The sequence below is a fragment of the Nannospalax galili genome, unplaced genomic scaffold, assembly GCF_000622305.1.
Source record: "Nannospalax galili isolate Female #2095 unplaced genomic scaffold, S.galili_v1.0 scaffold1154, whole genome shotgun sequence".
Classification (NCBI taxonomy): domain Eukaryota; kingdom Metazoa; phylum Chordata; class Mammalia; order Rodentia; family Spalacidae; genus Nannospalax; species Nannospalax galili.
The window spans coordinates 966,888-987,160 of record NW_008335437.1 but is presented as its reverse complement, the minus strand read 5'-3'; the positions used below and the strand labels follow the sequence as shown (position 1 = coordinate 987,160).

Sequence of the window (20,273 nt, the reverse complement as noted above, 5' to 3'; positions counted from 1 at the left end):
TTCCTCCCCCATTGCAAATGCTTCGTCAATGAATTTCTTTAATGTTGATGATGGTTAGTGTGGTTTGAGGGAATCTGTATTTAGTCAGAAAATGCTTCAATAAAATGACCTACCAGATGGGCCCCATAACAGTGCACGGAGACATCAAACCACCACAGACATTTGGTGCTTAGAATAATAAAAAGACTATAAAATTAGATTAGTTGAGTCTAATTTGGAATTGGTATATTCCCCATGCACCCTCACCGCTCTTGGGCAGATAAAGCCTTGAGATTTAGCGCTGTGTCAGAGCAGAAAGACTGCAACTTCCAGTAAAAGGGAGATGAGGGAGAGGGGGGAAAAAGCATTCTGGGAGGTCGTGGAGGGCAGAGCAGTGACCTCCAATGATTTACAGGCCTTTAGCTTAATGAAATTGTTTCAGTGACATGACGGTAAGAGCTCGTAATGGATTGGATGCCCTAATGTAATGAAATTACTCCCTTCTGCCTAAAAAAAAAAAAAATGCGCAATTAATATTTACTGAGACCTGACAGCCTTTGGTGCGCTCGTCTGTGTAGTTCTCTCAGACAGTCAGAGAGGAGAGACGGAGCAGCGTGGCAGACAGGCTGCCTCTGCAGGAGCTCCTGGCGGGGACCAGCAGAGCCTGCAAGGGGTGGAGGGACAGGCGCTCGGTAGCCAGGGATGCCGGCCGGCCGCCGAGCCCCTTGCTGCTGCCCCTGCTCAGCCTTCATGCTCTCCCTTGCTTTCCCACAGGCAACTGGACAACAACCATATCAGCTGCATTGAAGATGGAGCCTTCCGGGCGCTACGAGATTTGGAGATCCTGTGAGTTGCTTTTGCGATCGCTGTCTTGTGTGTGTGCATGTGTGTGGAGTGCGGGAAGGAGAGTGTGTGCAGGGGGCTCGTGTGGGTGCGTTTCTGGGTCTTCTGCTGCAATGCTATTAAAATCGGGCACCCGGAGATCCCTGTGGCTCACCTTGGCCAAAGTGTTTGCAGGCAGCAAAGTGTGATTTCTCACCTCCCACAAACTGGGATTCCTGCTAATTAAGTCTCAATTGAGCCGTTTCTCCCCATGCTCCCACCGTATTTGTTGAAACAGAGGGCTGGACTAGCCCCCCAACACCTGCCCTTGTATTCGGGAATGGCTGTCTGAGTGTGGGCATACAGGGAGACAGGTTACAGGTCTGAGACCAGTGACAGAGGGGTTACTACCAGAAGGTGAGTCGGAATTACCCAGAAGCAGAAAAGGACCTTGGCACAGGACAAGGGGGAATTGCAGACAGCCTGGCAAAGTCAAGCCGTTGTTGGTTCTACTGGGATCTTCATCTCAGCCTTAAATTCAAACTTTAAACAGTAGCCTTAAAGTGATGGGGAATGAAAAGATGGGCTCCCTCCCTGAAATCCCATCCTGTACACCTTATGTAGAAACAACAACAACAACAAAAAACCACCTAAGACTGTCTTCCTGTGTCCTGGATTTTCTAGTGCTCTCTAACTAGGAGAACTGCTTTCTGGGGGAAAGTCACTGAGGGATCATGTTAGAGTCATTCACAGGAAAGTTGGATTGTGTTAGAAAACAGTTTGATTGTCCTCAGCGGCACCTACACCTCTAGCTGCCCTTGGTTTGGGGAAAGCCTGAAGAGGAAGCCATAAAGCATAGTAAACTTGTGTCAGTACGAGAATCAGTCCTACCCACTAATTAGCCACGTGACCTTGGGCAAGTCTCTGGCTCTCAGAGCCTCAGTTTTCTCTTTTGTAAAATAAAGGAGTTGATAGCTCTAACTTGGGAGTGACTTCCCCTCTCCTAATTGTACAAAAAATAATTATAATGGTACAGTTCTGTCTCAGAATGCTAAGAGAATAGGATTAGTTGAGCATCCTTTGGAAAATTTTTTTTAAAAATTACATTGTCAAAGGTTTCCTGTGCCTTATTCCAGCAGAAGGAATGAATGCCAAATAAATGAATAAATGAATGTGTTAAAATGGCCCTTTATACATAAAGGAAAGTATGTAAGTTACCGCTTTACCTTCCTTTTCACCTGACCCAGGAGAAGCTAGCAGTGGGTTAGAAGGATCCCCTCCGCCTTGCGGGAGAGGAAGGTGATTCCAGGAGGTATCACCGGAAATAAAGGGGGATGCTGATGCTGCAAGCTACTTAAAATTGGATGAAAGCAGAGAATTCCCAGGTCAGAAAAGGCAGGACCCACAGGCAGGAGAGGTCAGGTTGTCAATCCTAAGATGGATGGCCTCTCCTCACCCAAACTCTGACCCCAGAACTGGCAACAGTTCCATGTCTTCGGGAAAAAGCATGCCAGCCCAAATTTAGCAACACAGGACTTCTCTTCCTGGGAAGCTGGGGCTGAGAGGAGAGGTGTGATTTCCCTGCCTTCCAAAAAGCCTTTGTAGAAAGGGCTGTTAGGAACCTGTCACCTTTTTCCTCCCTTGCCAGGGAGAACAAGAAAGATGAGAAAATTCCTTGGGAAGAAACCAGGAAATGGATGTCAGCAGCTGCCACAGAACAGCTGTGACAACCTGTCAGCCCCTTGGTTCGTTCTCTGTGCCCAGAATGCTGTCTCACCTCACCTTACCAGGGAGTGTCTGAGGAAGAGGAATGGGCTTTAAGGACAGATTTACCTGCGTGGAGAGTAGAAGGCTGTGGGCCTGGGTGGAACTTTGTAACCTCTCTGAATCGTCTTCTTTACCTTTGAGAAGTGATCACACAGGAAGGTCTCTAAATGTCCTTCCCTCTACTACTGCTCCCCACCCTGCCTTTATCCCCATCAAACTCCCACCCAGGACAAAATTGGACAACTCCTGTATAGACAGGAGTCAGGTGTTTGCTAGGAAAAAAATATTTTAGTATCCAGATATATCAGGTGTTGCCCAGTTAAAACTTAGGAACCCGTGACCAAAATAATAGTGATAATAATAATACCAAAATCATAATGATAATAATACTAACTTCTTATCATCTATCATTGCAAAAAAGACTGTGGAGTCTGATTAGTTTGTCTTCTCAATTCCAAAGTCAGATCAATAGCTTTGTTTTAAAGTCGCTCATTTGGCTTCACATGGCTAAGTACTGAAAATTAATCACAATCAGTTATTCCATGGGTTTTTAATTTCCAGCAGAGGCACAGGACTTTGGAACCATCCATCTTAATGTTGAGCCATTCTAAAATTGGCTAGAGCTGGCCTCTCCATTTAAGGAGCCTCCTCTCTCTACCCCAGGCCTCCCAAACATGATCCACACATTGACCTTTTATAATGCTTCCCGGTGACTTCAAGTTGGACACTGTACAGGATCTTGTCTGTGAAACCACGCATAGGAACCAAGTAGAGGCATTGCCTATTAACTGAATACATTTAAGAAAGAAGCGATTCAAAGCACACTACCCAAGAAAGTTTAATTTTAAGTTTTTGAAATTACTAGTTTACATATTAAGAAGACAGACTATCCTAGTTCAGATGTGCTATGACATTACACAATGTGAGGTGGGAGAAAAATGACTGGTACATGCTTATCTCATGGAAAATTCTCAAGATTAACTTAAGGAAAGTCTGTAAGTTAGTTGGGGAAATGTTTCACATGTGGTAACCTAATTATCCTGTCCTTCCTATGGTTGGAAATACCATAAAAGCTCTTTCCATTGAGGCTGAAACCGGCTTCATTGGTTGCACTGAACATGAACTTAGGTGAGTCTGGAAGGGAACTGTTAACTGTGAGGAGATGAGAGCTGGAGCCAGGATGGGGAAGAGTGAAAGCTGCCGCCTACCCCTCACTGTTGGCCATGCCCAGTAGGGGAGTGTTCATCCCAGAGTGTAGTGGATGGAAAGGAGTGACCACCCTCTGCTTTCCAGACAACAGGAAGTGAAGTAAGAAGAAAGCTTAGTATGGGTGAAACTTCCTAAGGCTGGTACGCCATCAAGGAGAGGAATAATAATGAAATGGTCAGAGCTAATCGTTCATCGTACCTGCCACCATAACCACGTGCCCACCACCACAGCCATCACACTCACCACCAGAGCCAGTGTACCCACCACCATTACCATGGTGCTCCCCACGTAACTGCTGTGTCCCCAATTATAACATTTATCCACATTATTTATTTGCATCCTCTCAACCCCTCCCAGGTTCTGTTACTGTCACCCTCTCTTTACTGGAATAGTGTGCCTCAGAGAAGCCAGCCAACTGTTAACCAATAAGCAGCCCAGCCCCTATGTCCATTTTACCCGTGCTGCCTCACTAGTCCACATTGCTAAACTTGAGCTGATAGGATCCCTTGAGGCATGGCCAGTATGTGCAGCAGGATGGTATGTACTGTCCTCCAATAGCTGGGCTAGGCAAGCTATCAATGCCTTGTGTCAGAGCTTCCCAGGAGCTTGCAAAACTGGCCTTCTTACTCCTTGGCTAACGGGCCCCTCAAAGTGTGAGGTAAACCAAACTCACAGCAGGCAGAAAATAATCTTCCCTTTCCACAGACTTACATTGTAATTTTTAGCAGGGATGATTTAGTCTCACCTCTGGCCATTGCCAGTTGACTTTAGCATTCAACAGTTTAGGGATTCTGTTTTCCAGAGCTCCTCCCCACCAATACAGATTTGACGTTGTGACATTTAAAGTCCTTAATTGGGGGACATAGCCTTCTGTGAAACAGATCCCTCTTACCCTAATGATGTCTTTCACTTTTGCCTGTTCTCTACATTTTGTGATTCATATACTAAGTTTTTCTCTAAATAATATGCTTCAGCTACACATGACAAGACTGCACTGTGAGCCTCCTGTGGTCAGAATGCTGTGTACTGGGTGTCTAGCCCCTGTCGGCTAGGTTGAAAATGGTCAGGTATTTCTCAGTTACACCAGGCCCTTCCTTGGCCAACATGCCATTGTGAATCAAAGACAACAACAGAAAGCTTAACTTAGATGAAAAAAATTAAGACAAAAAAAAGAGAGAGAGAGAGAGAGAGATAAGGGAACCCAGTGCGGTCGCACACACCTTTAATCCTAGCACTCAGGAAGCAGAGGCAAAAGTGTTTGCTTTGCAAGCACAAGGACTTGAATTTGAGCCCCAGAAACCATGTTTCAAAAAACTGGGCATGGTGGCATATGCTTATAATCAGGAAAGGCAGAGACACGTGCATCCCTAAGCACTTGCCGGTTACCCAGCCTATCCTACTTGGTGATTGCCAAGCCAATAAAAGACCCTGTCTCAAAACCAAAAGATGGATATCAGTTGAAGAACAACACCCAAGGATGTCCTTTGATCCCCACATGCACATACACACACAGGTGTATTCACATACACATACACCTGTATTTGCACCCACATGTGTACACACACATGCACATACACATACATACTAAGAAAGTCTAATTAATGAAATATGTGGTTAATTTTTTCAATAGTTTGAAAAAGATATTTCCGAACATAGTCTCCTGAGTATATGTAGCAAGTGAAAAAGAAGTTCAGCAAATTTGTTGTCAAAAGATTTGTTGTTGGTTAGCAGTTAGCTGGTGTCTCTGAGGCAGACTGCTATTGTAAAAAGACTGTGATAGTAACATTTGCCTGCAGATGTCAGGCAAACATCTGATAAGTGGTCTTCCCTTGACACCTCACTGGTACCAGCTCAATAGGATGTCTATCCATCCAGTGGTCTGTAGGTAATCAGGAGATGCCGTTTTAAAGGTCTTGTTCCCATCTACATCACTCGTACCCTGGTGCTGGAAGGACATTAGTTGTCTCAAGAATGACCTCGTACTGTTCAGATCAGGTGCGTAGAGAAGGGCAGGATTAGAAATAGATACATGCCTCTTAACATGCTCCACCTTGAGTACCTCGCTGGCTCACCTAGTCCAGGTATACCCAAGGTCAACAGCAAGTTGGCCTTAGTATTGAGACTACAACCCAGGAGTCGCAGCTCCTTGGTCTGTGCCCTTTTCCCTCCTTGTGTTTTCTGTGCGGTACAGCTGTTCCCAAGGGACCCCTGGCAAGGTTGGGATCCTAAGCACAAATCGTCCTGTCAAAATTCACCTATGATCATAGTTTGATACTGTTCAGGAGTTTGAGGGAGGACAAATATGTCCATGACAGAATCAAGGGGATGATCCAGCTTTCAAGTCTCTTTAAAACCAGAGGTTGCAAACTAGACCACATACACAGTCAAGATTTTTTAAAATTAATCCTGTAAAATATTGCTATTAGCATTTCACATTTAAAAATCGGGATCAATCAGATAAAACTCGAGATTTCCAGTTTCTCATAAAAATCAAAACACACCTCACAACTTGAGACTACAGTTTCTGCATTGCTGTGGCTGCTGTGGCCAAGGGGTGTCCTTATACTCCATCTTGCCATCTCCTTCTTCTCACTTAAGTTCCCTGCCAACCCAGACAACCCCTGCTTTATTCCATTCAAGAATTGTGGACGCACTTTGGGTCCAGTGTAATACCTAAGGAAGTGCTGTCAACCAGAGCCTGCCAGAATTGTTGAATAGCCATGCACAGAGAAAGCCAAGCAACAAGGGGTCTAAGACCCCCCCAAACTGAGCAAGGACACCCTAGGAGTAGCCAGGAATGCCTTGTGACTCATCTCCTGGGAGCTTCTTCTCAGGAGTTAAACTAGCCTCCAAATTCCCTTTGATATTAGATCTGTGGCAATTGGGTTTATGCATCTGAAAATGATTCAAAAGAATTGAGCCCAATTCTAGATCTTTGTCACAAGAGCTTCCCTGGTTCTTGCTCTGTGAATCCCCGAGTTACTCATTATACTGAAATCCCTGTCAGCCAGTGTTTACAGTAGAGAACGTCTAGTAGATTGAACTGGTGAGAACTCACCAGATTCTTAGCGTAGTTCTAATTCAGCCACATCCAGGCAGATGCAGCATGATTCTAAACTACACTGTAGGTGGAAAGACTGAATGGGAAAGCCCTTTTCTCATGTAAGAGGAAGATAGCAACAATTAGTTGACAATAGTCCTGATGCTCTTCCAGCATAGAATTGGTGTATTTTCTGAGGGGTGTGAAGCACTGGGTGTTGGGAAAGTCAAGGACATTGTCAACTTAATTCAGAGAAACCTAGACTTCAGTGCAGTTGGAGATCTGAGCTCCCTCTGCTCTAGTTAACAATAATAATGACATAATGACAATACATTATATAACACAGTAATGTGATAAGTACTTAAGCAGTTTGAATATTGGTATTTCTTCCATGTGTGACATCTACTACTTTTGAGCACCTATCTTCTTTTTTTTTTAGCATGTTCCACATACCATGATAAACCAATCTTTATTTAAATGTGTGCTGAGACTTTACAAGGTGGATTGTATTAATTTTGCTCAACCGATTAGGAGATGGATGACCAATCCAGTTGAATCACTTTCCTAAGTGACACTGGGAAGTTCAAGGGAACTCTTCTTTCAGTACTTAATTTCATTTCTACATGAACTCTGAGCCCTTGCACTTAACCACCCTACTACAATAAAATTAATAAAATAAAAATTATAACATATTCGATAGCACCCAAACCATAGGAACAGGTATTTGTGTTTCTGAGGCCACTGGCTATTCAGAATAATGCAGGACCCATGGTTTTTCTCATTGCAAAGTTGATCAATAGGGTATTCATATCTAAACTTAAAACTCAGCTTAATCACCATCATATATGGTATTACAAAACTGCCCCACACAGAGAGGTAGGAAGGCAAGGTTGAGTGTGGGACTGATAGGATATTCCCATAGAGCCAGAAGCCTACTGTCAGCATACTGGGTGGAGAAGGCTCAGGCTTTGAACAATGGGACCAGCCATATACATCCCCTCGGTTTGTTGTATAGAAGTGTGCCTAGCGGGTAGCTGATGTATACTCATGAGAACTGCAGTTGGTACCTGTTTTGTACAACATCACTGCTGTCTCTAGCACTTTACACAAGCCAGACACATAGTAGATGGTCATCTAAAGTACAAATCAATGTGAAGTTTGTACACTAAATGGAAAAGCACCCACCCCAATTCTTCTAGATTCTGTTTCATCTTGGCCAAGAACAAAATTAAGGTTGTTCTTATTCCATTTTCTTTGAATGTTGAACAAGGTGTTTGACTAAACAATCCATTTTCCACATTACTTCTGATTTTGTGTTTCTCCAGCTAAATGGTGAATTTTCTTTATTGCATTTTTTTCACTTTTAATAATGAACAAAATCAGAGCCGCAGTGAAAAACTAGTGCTTTCTAACGGATGGAGTTCGTTTTCATTTACTTACACAATGTTTCACCTGAGTTTCTCAGGGAGCCACAAACAGTCTCAACAATCTTGGAATCAGTGTTTACTCATGACATAGTTTTGAATATAGACCTGTCATTGCTTAATGAAAGTCTTAAAATATCCCTGAATATGACTTTTCTCAGTACCATGCTGAAAATGGTGATATGCTCAAACAGCTGGGATTAAATCGCATTTTGTAGAAAGTGCTGGCAACTTCTGTTTGACCCTGATCCTTAGGAAAGGCACTGGGTTTTCTCTAACGCTCCTGTGCAACACACCTCTCTTCCAGAGTTACTAAGGCTCTAATTTGATGTGTTTAAAATAATTAGCTAGAGACCCCAGCTTAAGAAAAGGAGCAAGAAGTACTTTGAAATCTAAGATCATTTCTTCACTGAAATAACCAACACTTCAGTCTTTAAAGAATCTATATTCTTAAGGTACCTATGATTTCATTTTCCTATTGACCAAAGGCTGGCTTAGTCTCTGAAGTTGAAGTGTATTGGTATACATCCTGGGTAGATAGAATGCAGCGAAGATAACTGAATTGTTCTTCACCAACAAAGGACCTAGAATCAAAGCCTCATGTTAACACTTTCCCTGGTGATTGGTAGTCAGGTGAAAGAAGTCATGAAGGCCTTGCTGTTCCCAGAGGCCACAGTTCCTAGCCATCAGGAGACTGGGCTGAAATTCTGACTTGGTTTAGGATCAGTCTTTTGATTTGTTTGTCCCACTGAAAACAAGGTGGGGGAAAAATAACTGTGTATCCTTGCAAAGGGATTCTAGCTGTTTCTTCTCTCAAGGGCAAGCCAGGGAATACTGCAAAGCCTCTATGTGCATGTGGTTACCAGTTCACTGCTCTGCAGAGATGCCTAGCACTGGGGTCAGCTCTGCCCTTCCTGCACCCCTCAGCTACCAGCAGTGGCTTTGGGGATTAATACTTGAGTGTAGTGGGTAAGTGTTTAACCCCTAGTCAGCTTTCCTCTCATCACACACGTGGATCTCCAAGCCAGAGAGCTATGCCTCCCTTGAATAGCCAAACCTGCCTACTATGACTGCTGGCATTTCTAGCCAGGATGCCCAGGATTGAAGGGCTTCGCTTATCTGTGGCCAAGAATTCACTCCTCTGTAGAACTCAGTCCTGAAAAGCCACAATCTTGGAACTTAAACAGGAAATTAGCCCTTTCCTGTGAGTTGGTTATGAAAGGAAAGATGACATAAGGGAAGTATTAGAGGCAGAGCTGTTGAGAACTGACATAGTACTTACGTCCCCTGGGCATCCACTTCCTCAGGAGTAGAGATAATGAGGAGGGCAAAGGAATAATGATTCTATTACTCTAAGGTCAAGAGTGGATTTTTCAAAAATTACTTTTTATTTTGTGTGTATGAGTGTATTGCCTACATGTGTGTAAGTGCGCCCATGTCGTGCAAATGTCTCTGGAGATCAGAAGAGGGCATTGGATCCCCTGGAACTGGAGTTACGGACAGTTGTTAGCCACCATGTGAGTACTGGGACTCAAACACAGGTCCTCTGAAGAGAAGTCAGTGCTCTTAACTGCTGAGCCATCTCTCCAACCCCAAGTATGGATTTTTTAGAATAAACACAGGGCACTGCTAGAGCATCCATTTTTCTTTTGACCTCTAACTCAAATCTCAAATGCCATGGGTTATATGAAACCTGTGTAATATAAGATTTGGTTTTCAAATTTTTCCTTGTTCTTTCTACTGTTTAAAATTATTGAATGTGAGTGTAGTAGTATAATCCCAGCATTTAGAAGATTGAAGCAAGATCAGGAGTTTGAGGCCGGCCTGGGCTACATGAGTTCCAGCCTACTTGGGCTACTTAGCAAAATCCAGCTCAAAACCAATTAGGATCCAATCCCAACATTTAAAAATCAAGTGATTTTATATAAAAGAAAGTATTTTCAACTTTCATTGAATATCTGGAAGCCGTGACATTTCCAGCAGCTCCATTCAGTAGAACTTTCTGTAATGGAAATATTACACATCTGTTTGTGCTGTGTGGTAGCTACAGGCCACGCGTGACTCTTCAGCGCTTGAAGTGGGGACATGCAACTGAGAATGATTACTTCATTGTGTCTCATTTTAACTGACCGAAATGTAAATTGCCACATTTAGCTCCTGGTGGCCTCATTGGACGGTGTGTCTTGAGGGATGAGTAGCAGTTGTGTGCTGTTTGGACAAGCACACTGACTGCAAAGATCTGGAGTTCTCTCCAGGTTTGAGTCTCCAAATCTCCCCGCCATTGCTCATCTATTAAGCAGAACATTTAAACAGAGTGTTTTCTAAAAGTAAATACATTGCTCCCTCTCCACCCTGCCCCTCCTGTACTTAACTCAAACATCTATGTTTGTATCCATAATACCCATGTTCACCAAAACCCTGGACTGCAAATATTACAATCATGGCTCACCAAAGTCAGACCTCTGTGAGAATTAGCTCCAACATCCAGCATTCACTTCTCTCAGGAATGACTTTCATTTGCTGAGTAATCAACTGAGTGTCATGCTCACTTTCTTGTCCAGCCCTGTCTGTCTCCAAACATAAGCTGGAAGTTAAGCACCCAATCACAGAGCAAGCCCACTGACCACACAGATGCTGAGTCAGATATCTGCATAAAGAAAGAGAGAAAAGGAACCTCTTTTGTAACTACTGTCACATGCTGGGAACTGGTGGTGACTTGCAGAGTTTGGCCAAGTGTCCTGCCTTTGTGCAGAGCTGGGCAGAGCTGGGTATCCAGGATCACTTATACTGGTTTTTAGAAAGCTAATACTAACCCAGCCATGCTATTCTAGAGTCAGCGCCCAGCCTGCTAGAATCAGAGGGAAATTATAGACGAGGGAACCTGGAGGGTTTTCCCCAACTTCATTTTAAAAGAAAAAGGTCTCCCCAGAAAAGCGAAGTGTCTGCAGCCACAGGAAAATTTCATGGAAGAACTGGGCCAGAAAACAGTCCTTTTGGCTGTTTATCCAACACTCTTTATTGCTGTCGGCATTTCCCCTCTGTGAGCAGACAGGAAACAGAAATTAGTGAAGCCAGCCTTTATGTCCTGTCTGCACCATCATCCCTTGATCCCCACCTGGCTGGAGGGAACATTTTGCATTCTGCCTATGGGCAGTACCCTCCATTCCTAGGGCCTTCTAGGTCTGTGACTGCTGCTTAAAAGATGACCACTCCGTATCTCCATAAGTTGCTGCCTCATCAGAGGGTAATCTGTAAGGAAACCCAACTCTAGATCATTATTCCTCAGCTACCAGGGGTGACCAGATGCTCAATAAGTAAACTCTAGGGTCCCCAACCTGTTTTGTGAGCCCAGATAAGCCAAGTTATAAATTATACCCAGCTCTGTGACAAAGCCTCATTCCCAATTACCAATATCAAAAGGTTGTAAGCCAAATCTCTTTTCATCTCAGCCTAAGACAGAGCCACAAGAACCCTGTGCAGTTTCTCTGAAGTGGCCCCCATGCCAGACTGTATACAGGAAATGACTTGCGTGTGTGACCACAAAACTGATGAATAGCGTGCAGAGCCCAGGCAGGGGCATATCTGCTGGGAGGAACAGTCTTCCCTGGTGAACAGAAATATCAGGACTCTTTGTCACCTGGTAATAACCATAGAGGGGAAAACACCATTGAATCAGGGAGTGCCTCTTAATAGGCAGCTGCCCCTCAGGAGCTGGCCTGCAGGGGAAGATTTTTAACCACAGCTTACCACGTACCATCAACGTACTTTGATTTTCATAATATGCTTATATGTGTGAGTACATATATATCCTAAGTCGAATGGTTCATTTGTTTGGGTCAGAGCAGTAAAACCGGCTCCCTGCAAACCAAATCCACCTCCCAGATCAAAATACTTCAGTTTTCATAATATACTTATATGTGTGCGTACAAACATACCTTAATTCAAATTGTTCATTTGGTTGGTTCAGAGCAGCAAAACCTGGCCCAGGTACAAACCAACTCAACCTCTTAGGTTCATTTATAAATTTTGTTTTCCAAAGTGACTTAGGCCGATCTTAAAAAAATCAAAAGATTTCCTACGAAAATCTTACATATCTCCCATTTCTCTTTGAAAAATGAAGTCAAGGCTGGGCTGGTGGCTCATACCTTTGATCCCAGCACTTGACAAGCAGTCAGGTAGATCTCTGAAATCAAGGCTAGCCTGGTCTACATACTGAGTTCCAGGTCAGCAGCTGTAGCTACAGGGAGACCCTGTCTCAAATAGACCAGAAAAACCCAAATAAACGATGAAGTCAACACTGTCCCCACATTCCAGCCAGTCACAGATTCTGGAAATAAGAAGTGACAATCTGTTTAGGAAGGATGTGTTTACCATGGTCCCCGTGCTGGTCCCTAGTGTAGATAATTAAGTTGGGCCCCTATATTAGTTCAGAGTAGACATTTATTTGTATCAATAGATGTCCCAAATACCACTCTTTTAAACTCACTAGCCATTGATTAAGTATTTACTGAGTCTTCCTAAGTTCCAAACATAGGCCAGGCCTTTCCCATACAACAGGCCACGTACCATCCTTGCCCTGTCCTCATGAGGACCAAAGTGTACATATCCCATCTGTTAGTACTTGGGCGCTTTCTCCCTGTCCTCTTTTACTAGGCCAGACACCAAGTACAATGGAGATAAAAATGATTTATTCCCTTCTTACCTACAGACTTACCCTGCCCATTTATATAAGTTGGGTACTGACTCTTTTATCCTCACTGCAGATACCCTGGCATGCTGGCAATTACCTAATTTCTAAATAGCACAGTGGTCCAGGTTGTCCATCTATAGACAGTAAAATAGAATTGAGATACTAGTGCCTTCTCATTCACTTTATTTTTTATTTAACCATCGGAAGGCAGCTGAACCATTCTAAATCACCACTAGCATCTGTGATCATCTCGATGAATGAGTGAGTTCTTCAGCATCGAGTCACCTCACACACTGGTATGTGATGGATCTTTGCGCAGCCAGCTATCAGACTGAGCAATGGCAGGACTTGAGGATTCATCTTTCTCTGTTGATCTTCCACTTTTTACACTTTTCGAAGCTTCTTTTATGTTTCCCTCTTAACACGGAGGCTCTGCTGAGTACATGGAGATGAATTTCTGCCTGTCATAAGATGAATATATAATGAGGGAAGAACCAAAGACAAGCCCTTTTGTTAAGGAATCCTCATCATCAAAGACCCAAATTGGCAGCTGATTGTTTTTATTTATTTCTGTAGGTTTTACATGACACCTGGAGACCATTTAAAATGTTACTTGGCGGTGAGTGCTGTGTGTTTAAAAATAACGCTCACCCAGTGCCAAATCACTTTAGAGTCGGGTACAAATATTGAGACAAAAACCCCAGCTGTTATTGCTTTGGCTGCTAATTTGAGGTGTCAGATGAGAGCCCAACTGCTATACGTCAGTGAATAAGGCCCCTTGTGAGATCATTATGTTTTCTAACAGTTGAGAGTAATGGTCTAATCAGTGCAGCATCAGTTGTTTTCATTATATGCCCACACAATGGTTATGAGCTTTAATTTAAACGGTCCACAGGGAGATCAAGGAACTCAGTAATACAGAGCACCCAGGATAGCTGAGAGCAGGTAGTTGAGCTCCCCACCCTCGCATCGCCTGTCTCTCCCCGCTCATCTCCTTCCCCTGCCTCATCTGACCACAGAGATCTATTTCCTGCTCCAAATGGGAGAAAGACGGGTTTAGGTTTAAGGAGCATCTCTGTGCTCTTGTTTCTGTGGTATATTCTTTAAAATGCAAATCAACCATACAACAGCAAGGGTCATGAAGACGTTTAGTAACATTTTGACCTATTGACCAATCCTTTGCCTTAGAAGGCATTGCAGCACATTTGTTCTGTCTCCTATGTAGACGCTACCTCCACCCATGACACCAGTAACCATGCTGGTGGGGCTGACCTCTTTCTCTTTGTGGCACAAGAATAGGTTTAACACTGTTGCCTTTGAACAGCCTCAACAGCAAGCCAATACCATGGTCCCTCGTACATCAGACATGATGAAGAGTCTGCCCCAAATCAGTATGTTCCACCTCTACCTTGGGAAGGCGTGGAATTGGACAGCACATCTGTCTGAAGGCAATTCTGTGAGTAGCAGTTTGGGATGATGCTTAGACATTCAGACCCTGGTATCACAGCTGGCTTTGCATGTAGTTTCCACAATACTATCGCTATGTGTTCAGGACAGAGTTTGTTCTTACTAGGCTTACAAATGGGCATAACAATTGAATCTCAGGACATTAGGAGAAATAAATGAGATAATGTGTGTAGAGTGCCCAGGCCACAAAGGCACAGAGTGCCAGCATTATTACTGCTATTATTATGCTCTATTATTATGGTCATCCTTATTGGAAGATCCAGTCATGCCTCTCTCAAAGCAATATCCTTTAGACATCTCGCTCAGCAGAGGAAAGTAGAGCATTCATGAGACGATGTAATGTTCAACTGAGGCTTTCTCAGAGAATGAACCATTGCATTTTCCTCCTGATAGCCAGAGTTTCCTAGAGTGTCCAGGCAAATCAGAGCAGTACAGAGCCAGGAGAGTGGGCAACTGCAGCCTCCATATGAGAGAAACAGTGAGGGGTGCTTCATCTACAAAGGCTGGGAACTTAGGAGGTGCTGAGGGTGGCCTGATATGTGGGAGAGGCTTAAGGGTACCTTTCTCAAATTTACTGGGCCCAGTGGGCATCAGCATGTGCTCTCCTGAGCTAAGTCTGCAAAGACAAGCCATTCACAGGTGTTCTGATTAGAGTCGGCAAGCACAGTCACATTCCTTGGAGAGTGTTAAAGGACTTGGTCACCTGCGATAGACTCTGCTAACTGGTGCATCATGACTGTCACTCAGAAGCCACCAGGCAGGAGGAAAGAGCTAGTTTTGCTGTAACAAATGAGCCGGAGAGGAGAACCAGCTCTTTCAGGACAGCCCTAAGAACTTCTGTTGAGTTCCTCTTGCTTTCTCTAAGCCCAGCAAGAGGGAGGGGAAGCTGTGGGCTTCCAGCCTCTCCCCTTGAGGTTTATACGCTGCCAGAACCCCTCTCAGCTGCTCTTCAGGAAATGGTGCTGCCCACCTCTGTCATCTCTACTCCCGTGAATTCAGTAGACGCACTGTTGGAGGTAGTTCTAGCTTTCAGGCGTGGAGTATTGGCCACTGGACACCCATATGTGTAAGTGCAAGTCAGGACATGTCCAGACTCACTTTAAAAAGGCATCCTTAGGCTGGAGAGATGGCTCACCAGTTAAGAACACTGGTTGCTCTTGTGGAGGACCTGAGTTCAGTTCCCAGCACCCACATGGTGACCAACACCATCCTTAACTCGAGTTCCAGGGGATCCGACTCCCTCTTATGACCTCTGAAGGCATCGCACGGCATGGGTGCACTTACATACATGCAGGTGATACGCTTGCTTATACACATAAAATAAAATATATAAATATTAAAAAGGCATCCTATCAGCGTGACTGCTGATGACTCATCAAAGTGAACACTAAGGAAAGGGCCACCTTAATTATCTGGACTTAGGGAGAAATAAGCCTACTTGAAGATGGGATGACTGGGCCAATCTGCCGAGTTGGTGGATCTGCCCCAAAGAGGTAGCAAGGGAGTTCCAAGAACCCAGGAAAGTTGGCCCAGTGGGAGGCTGCAGTGGCACTCAGTGCAGATGCCTACTTTTGCAATTATGTGATACATGCTCACAGATAATATTGTTGCATTAGAACCAATTACATGGTGTTATGGACACACAACAGGCAGATTACACCCAGAGCCAGGAGAGCTCAGAGTGATAAAGCGATGGCCTAATCAGAGGAGACAGAGGGAAATGTCACTCTTATTAAGGTTGCAGGGTGGCATGGCTGTAGCTGGTTGGAGCTCCTTCAGATCAAAGATGGCTATCTTGAGTGATGTAACAGAGAACCACACCTTAGCACTCAGCAGAGACCAGTGGAGTGCTCTAAGGGCGATTACAGCCACCTCCACTGAGCTTAAGCCTCCTAAGTGAGAAAACCCCATGCCTGCCACAGAAAAGATCTTCAGCCCCACAGTGGCAAGCAGGCATCCTACACACTTCTCTGTCCGCCTACGTGGAGGAGGGATTCCATTCTTAGATTTTTCCCCTAATTTAGTGGTTTTTCAAGTGTGAGGTTAACTGACTGGTGGAACACACCTGTAATCCCAGCTACTTGGGAGACTGAGGCAGGAGCATTACAAATTCAAGGGCAGCCTGGGCAACTTGGTGAGAAATTTAAAACAACAATGAAGTGATGGGGAAGTAGTTCTTGCCTTGCATGAGTGAGACCCTGGGTTTGATTCCCAGCACCAGAATGAAAAAAAAAATGAGCCTGCATGAGGGGCCTCTGTAGAGCTTATTAAAGGACCCCCACAGGATTCTACTCAGAAGGTCTGAGTGGGCTGAGAAAGAACGCCTCTGACAAATTCTCAGGTGATGCTGCAGGTCTCACAGCCCTGCTTTGAGAATCCTGCCCGTATCTATCCCACAGTCATCCCAGTGTGGATATCCTTGTACTAGCTTGCTCCCCCTGCAACATTGCAAGTATAAAAACACTAGGGCCATTTCCAAGGTGAGACCATGGTGCAGTGACTAGACTGTGGATTCTAGAGTTTAACTACCTGCTTTTGAATTGCCACTGGGGGAGGGATTTGTTTTTAAGTTTTAAAAGCCTTTGACCTCCTCCCTTCTTCTCACAGAACAGTTCTGACTTACAAGCACTTACTCACTGAGAGACAGTACCAGAAGGGCAGAGACCCAGAGTAAATACTTTAGGCTTCACAGGCCACATGGTCTGTATGTAAGTTCTCAGCCATTATCACATAAAAGCCATCACAGACAGCACAGAAATGAGTGAGTAAAACTTTATTGACATCAACTGGCTTATGGGGTGGGATTTGGCCTGTTTCCAGCATCTAGAGCTGGACATCATGTGTACCACACCCTCACGGATTTGTCATTACTGGGGAGCCTCTGTCTTGCCACAGTACCCTAGCCTCTGACTTAGAAACTGCAGAAAGCACAAACTCGGGCCCACATGTTCTTCGATGCAACATGGGAATAATATAAGTTTACTAATCCTTTGGGCTTGGAATAAGAAATTTAATAGACTTTTTCTAGTGCCCACAGGCTCCATGGGCAGGCATGGATGGCACTGGTCACTTTTCAGCAGGCAACTATGCTCTGAGCATAACTGAGCCTAAGAGCAATTGGGCAGTATTCAGGTCAATTTGCCTCAGTATGAATATAGTATCTATAATGTGGTGAGGACTTGATAAGCAAGCACAGGCCAGAGACAGACTGTCATTTCAATCCACAGGGAAGGAGATGCTTTATTTCCGGTTAAGGTTGAAGTGCCCATTTGGAAGTCTAGACAGTCCTAAAATTTTAATCCCAGCACTTGGGAGGCAGAGGCAGGTGGATCTTTGTGAGTTCGAGACCAGCTTGGTCTACATAGTGAGTTCCAGGACAACTGGAGCTACAGGGAGACCCTGTCTCAAAAAGACAAAAAAAAAATTTTTTTTTTACAAAATCAATTTAACCCTTGATTTGAGCTTGAAGCCTAATGAAAAATGCTGAAATAATAATATTTATGTAGAGAAAAACTTCCAATCCTACCTGGATAATTGACGGGAAGCACCTTTTCTCCACGTCTCCAAAAGGGCAAAGCAAGGAGGTGGAAGGTAGACTCTGGAACCAGCACAGCCTCTCCTAGGGACAGAGGTAAATACTTGAGGTTGGCAAGGTCACCAGAGCTCAGCACAGACCAGCAACCCAGTGGAGCAGTGGGAGCTTGGATGGGCAAGAGTGAACCTTTATTTCTGCTGGCAATTCTCAAGAAGGTGTAAAAATCAAGAGGTGACAGCAAGCTTATGCAGATATTCCTAGCTTTGGGTCCAGAGTGGACATGACAGATAACATCCATGCTGCAGTGGTAAGCTCACCCTAAAACAGGCCACAGCGGGTGAGCAGGGAAAATGTGATGGGAAGAAAGAACCAGTCCAGACTCTACCAGGAGCTAGTGTGCTTCCCAAGTGGACACCTTAGTCTCTCTTAGACACAAAGAATGCTGATGCTGAATGCCTGGAATGCTGACAACAGTGAAGACCACTGTGTGAAGCCATGGTGTAAACTGGAAAGGGCTAACCACAAGCCGCAGTAACAGCAGTGATGATGACTGGATGTGACTTCTGAGCCAGGCCCCTACTAAGTGCTTTACATACCTCATTTCAAGGGCTTGGTGGTTGGCTAGGTAATAGCCTCCCCAAAATGCCAACACTCTCATTCCAGCAATCTATAAATGTTGCATTAAATGGCCAAAATGGTCCTTGCAGATGCGACTAAGTTAGGAATCTTCAGAGCAGGAGGGATTCTCTAAATGCAATCACTGGGATTCTTTTTTTAATATTTATTATTATGATTTTTATTTTATGTGTATGCATGTATTGCCTGCATGTATGTAAGTGCACCTGTGTCATGCAATGCCCTCAGGGGTCAGAAGAGGCTATCGGATCCCCTGAGGCTGGAGTTACCGACAGTTGTTAGCTGCCATGTGGGTGTTGAGATTCAAACCCGGGTCTTCTGTAAGAACAACCAGTGTTCTTAACCACTGAGCCATCTTTCCAGCCCAATTACTGGGATTCTTAAGAGAAAGTAGGCAATCACAGTGAAACCACAAGAGGTTGGAATGATGCAAGGGAGGCGCTGTAGGCCAATGGATGTTAATAACCTTTACAAGCCTCAGTAGGAAGAAAACAGATCCCCATCTGACAAAGCCCCCAGAGAAACAGAGCCCCATGAGCCTACTGTGGATTTTGGGCCTTCAGACTATAGGATAGTAAATTTAAACCATGGTCATCTGGCAGGCTTGCTTAAATTCAGATCTTGGCACCACCACTTGCTTCTTCATCCATGAAACAGAGGCGGTCACAGAATTCCCTGATTCCTGGGGTGATAAGAGGAATTAAATGGAATAATAGGATATAGCCCCATCACCCAGACCTGCCTGCCATACCAGAAGCTCTTGGCTAATGTTGGTGACCTTCTCAGTTGATGTTGGGGATTGGTGTCATCTCATATAATAGCTGATTAAGCCCTTTGAGATCAACCCCTGCGTTGCAAAGGAGAAATGAGATGAGAGTCAGAAAGTTACCCATAGCCTATAAATGTCAGAGGCAGACTTTAACAAGGTCTCTGCCTTCAAGTCCCAGGCTCACCAGCTCTGCCCCTCTGCACTGAACTTCTCAATTGAATACCAGCCGCTTAGGCAGGACCCAAGAACCAGACAGACCATGGTGCCTTCCATGAGCCAAAGCTGCCAAGACTAGGAATCAAATAAATCTGTGTTTCTTAGCAAAACAGCAACTGCAGCCTCCAAAGCGATCAGTGTCTAAGAGGTTAGAAACCTTCTGACATCCCTGGGCCAGTCAGCCCCAAGCAGCAAATCATGAAAGTCTGAATACTGTGTTTAGTCATTTTGATTCTGGAATAATTGCTATTATCATAAATGTTTTACAGCTCTCATTATGGCTCACATTTAAATATCAGTGTAGTAATACATTAATAAGTCATCGCTACCGGACTACTGCTGAATACAGTTCCAGCCAAAGCCTGTGTATAGCTTCCCTGAATATTCAGCCAGATGAGGGCTGGCTGTGAACTCCACCTGACGGTGAATAGCTGGGCCTGGTCAGAAGGAATGCCTTCCTGCTGAGGCTTCTTGCTCTTTGCCTTTGAGAGATGAAGAGGAGGCCCACAGTTTTGTCACATAGTCAACAAACATAACTATTCCTCCAAGTGTAGAACCTAGAATTCTGAGATAAGAGAAGTGATCACATTGGTCCTGAAGGCTTTCCTGATTCATAGTAGAAGGGCAGCCTGGCCTGATGGTGATGAATTCTTCAGTGTTGATGAGACAGTCCAAAAAGTTCCTGGGTGGACAGAGATAGGAGAGAGGGAGAGGGAGAG

At 44.4% G+C, this 20,273-nt stretch overlaps 1 protein-coding gene across 1 annotated transcript in view; it reads left to right on the top strand.

The window, feature by feature from the left end:
• Slit3 (slit guidance ligand 3) overlaps positions 1-20,273 on the top strand; it is a gene marked incomplete in the record, with an annotated part of 641,662 nt that overhangs the window by 454,387 nt on the left and 167,002 nt on the right. Inside the window, 1 exon segment of the mRNA XM_008830158.3 lies at positions 754-825. Coding sequence (XP_008828380.1) covers positions 754-825 — 72 coding nt within the window.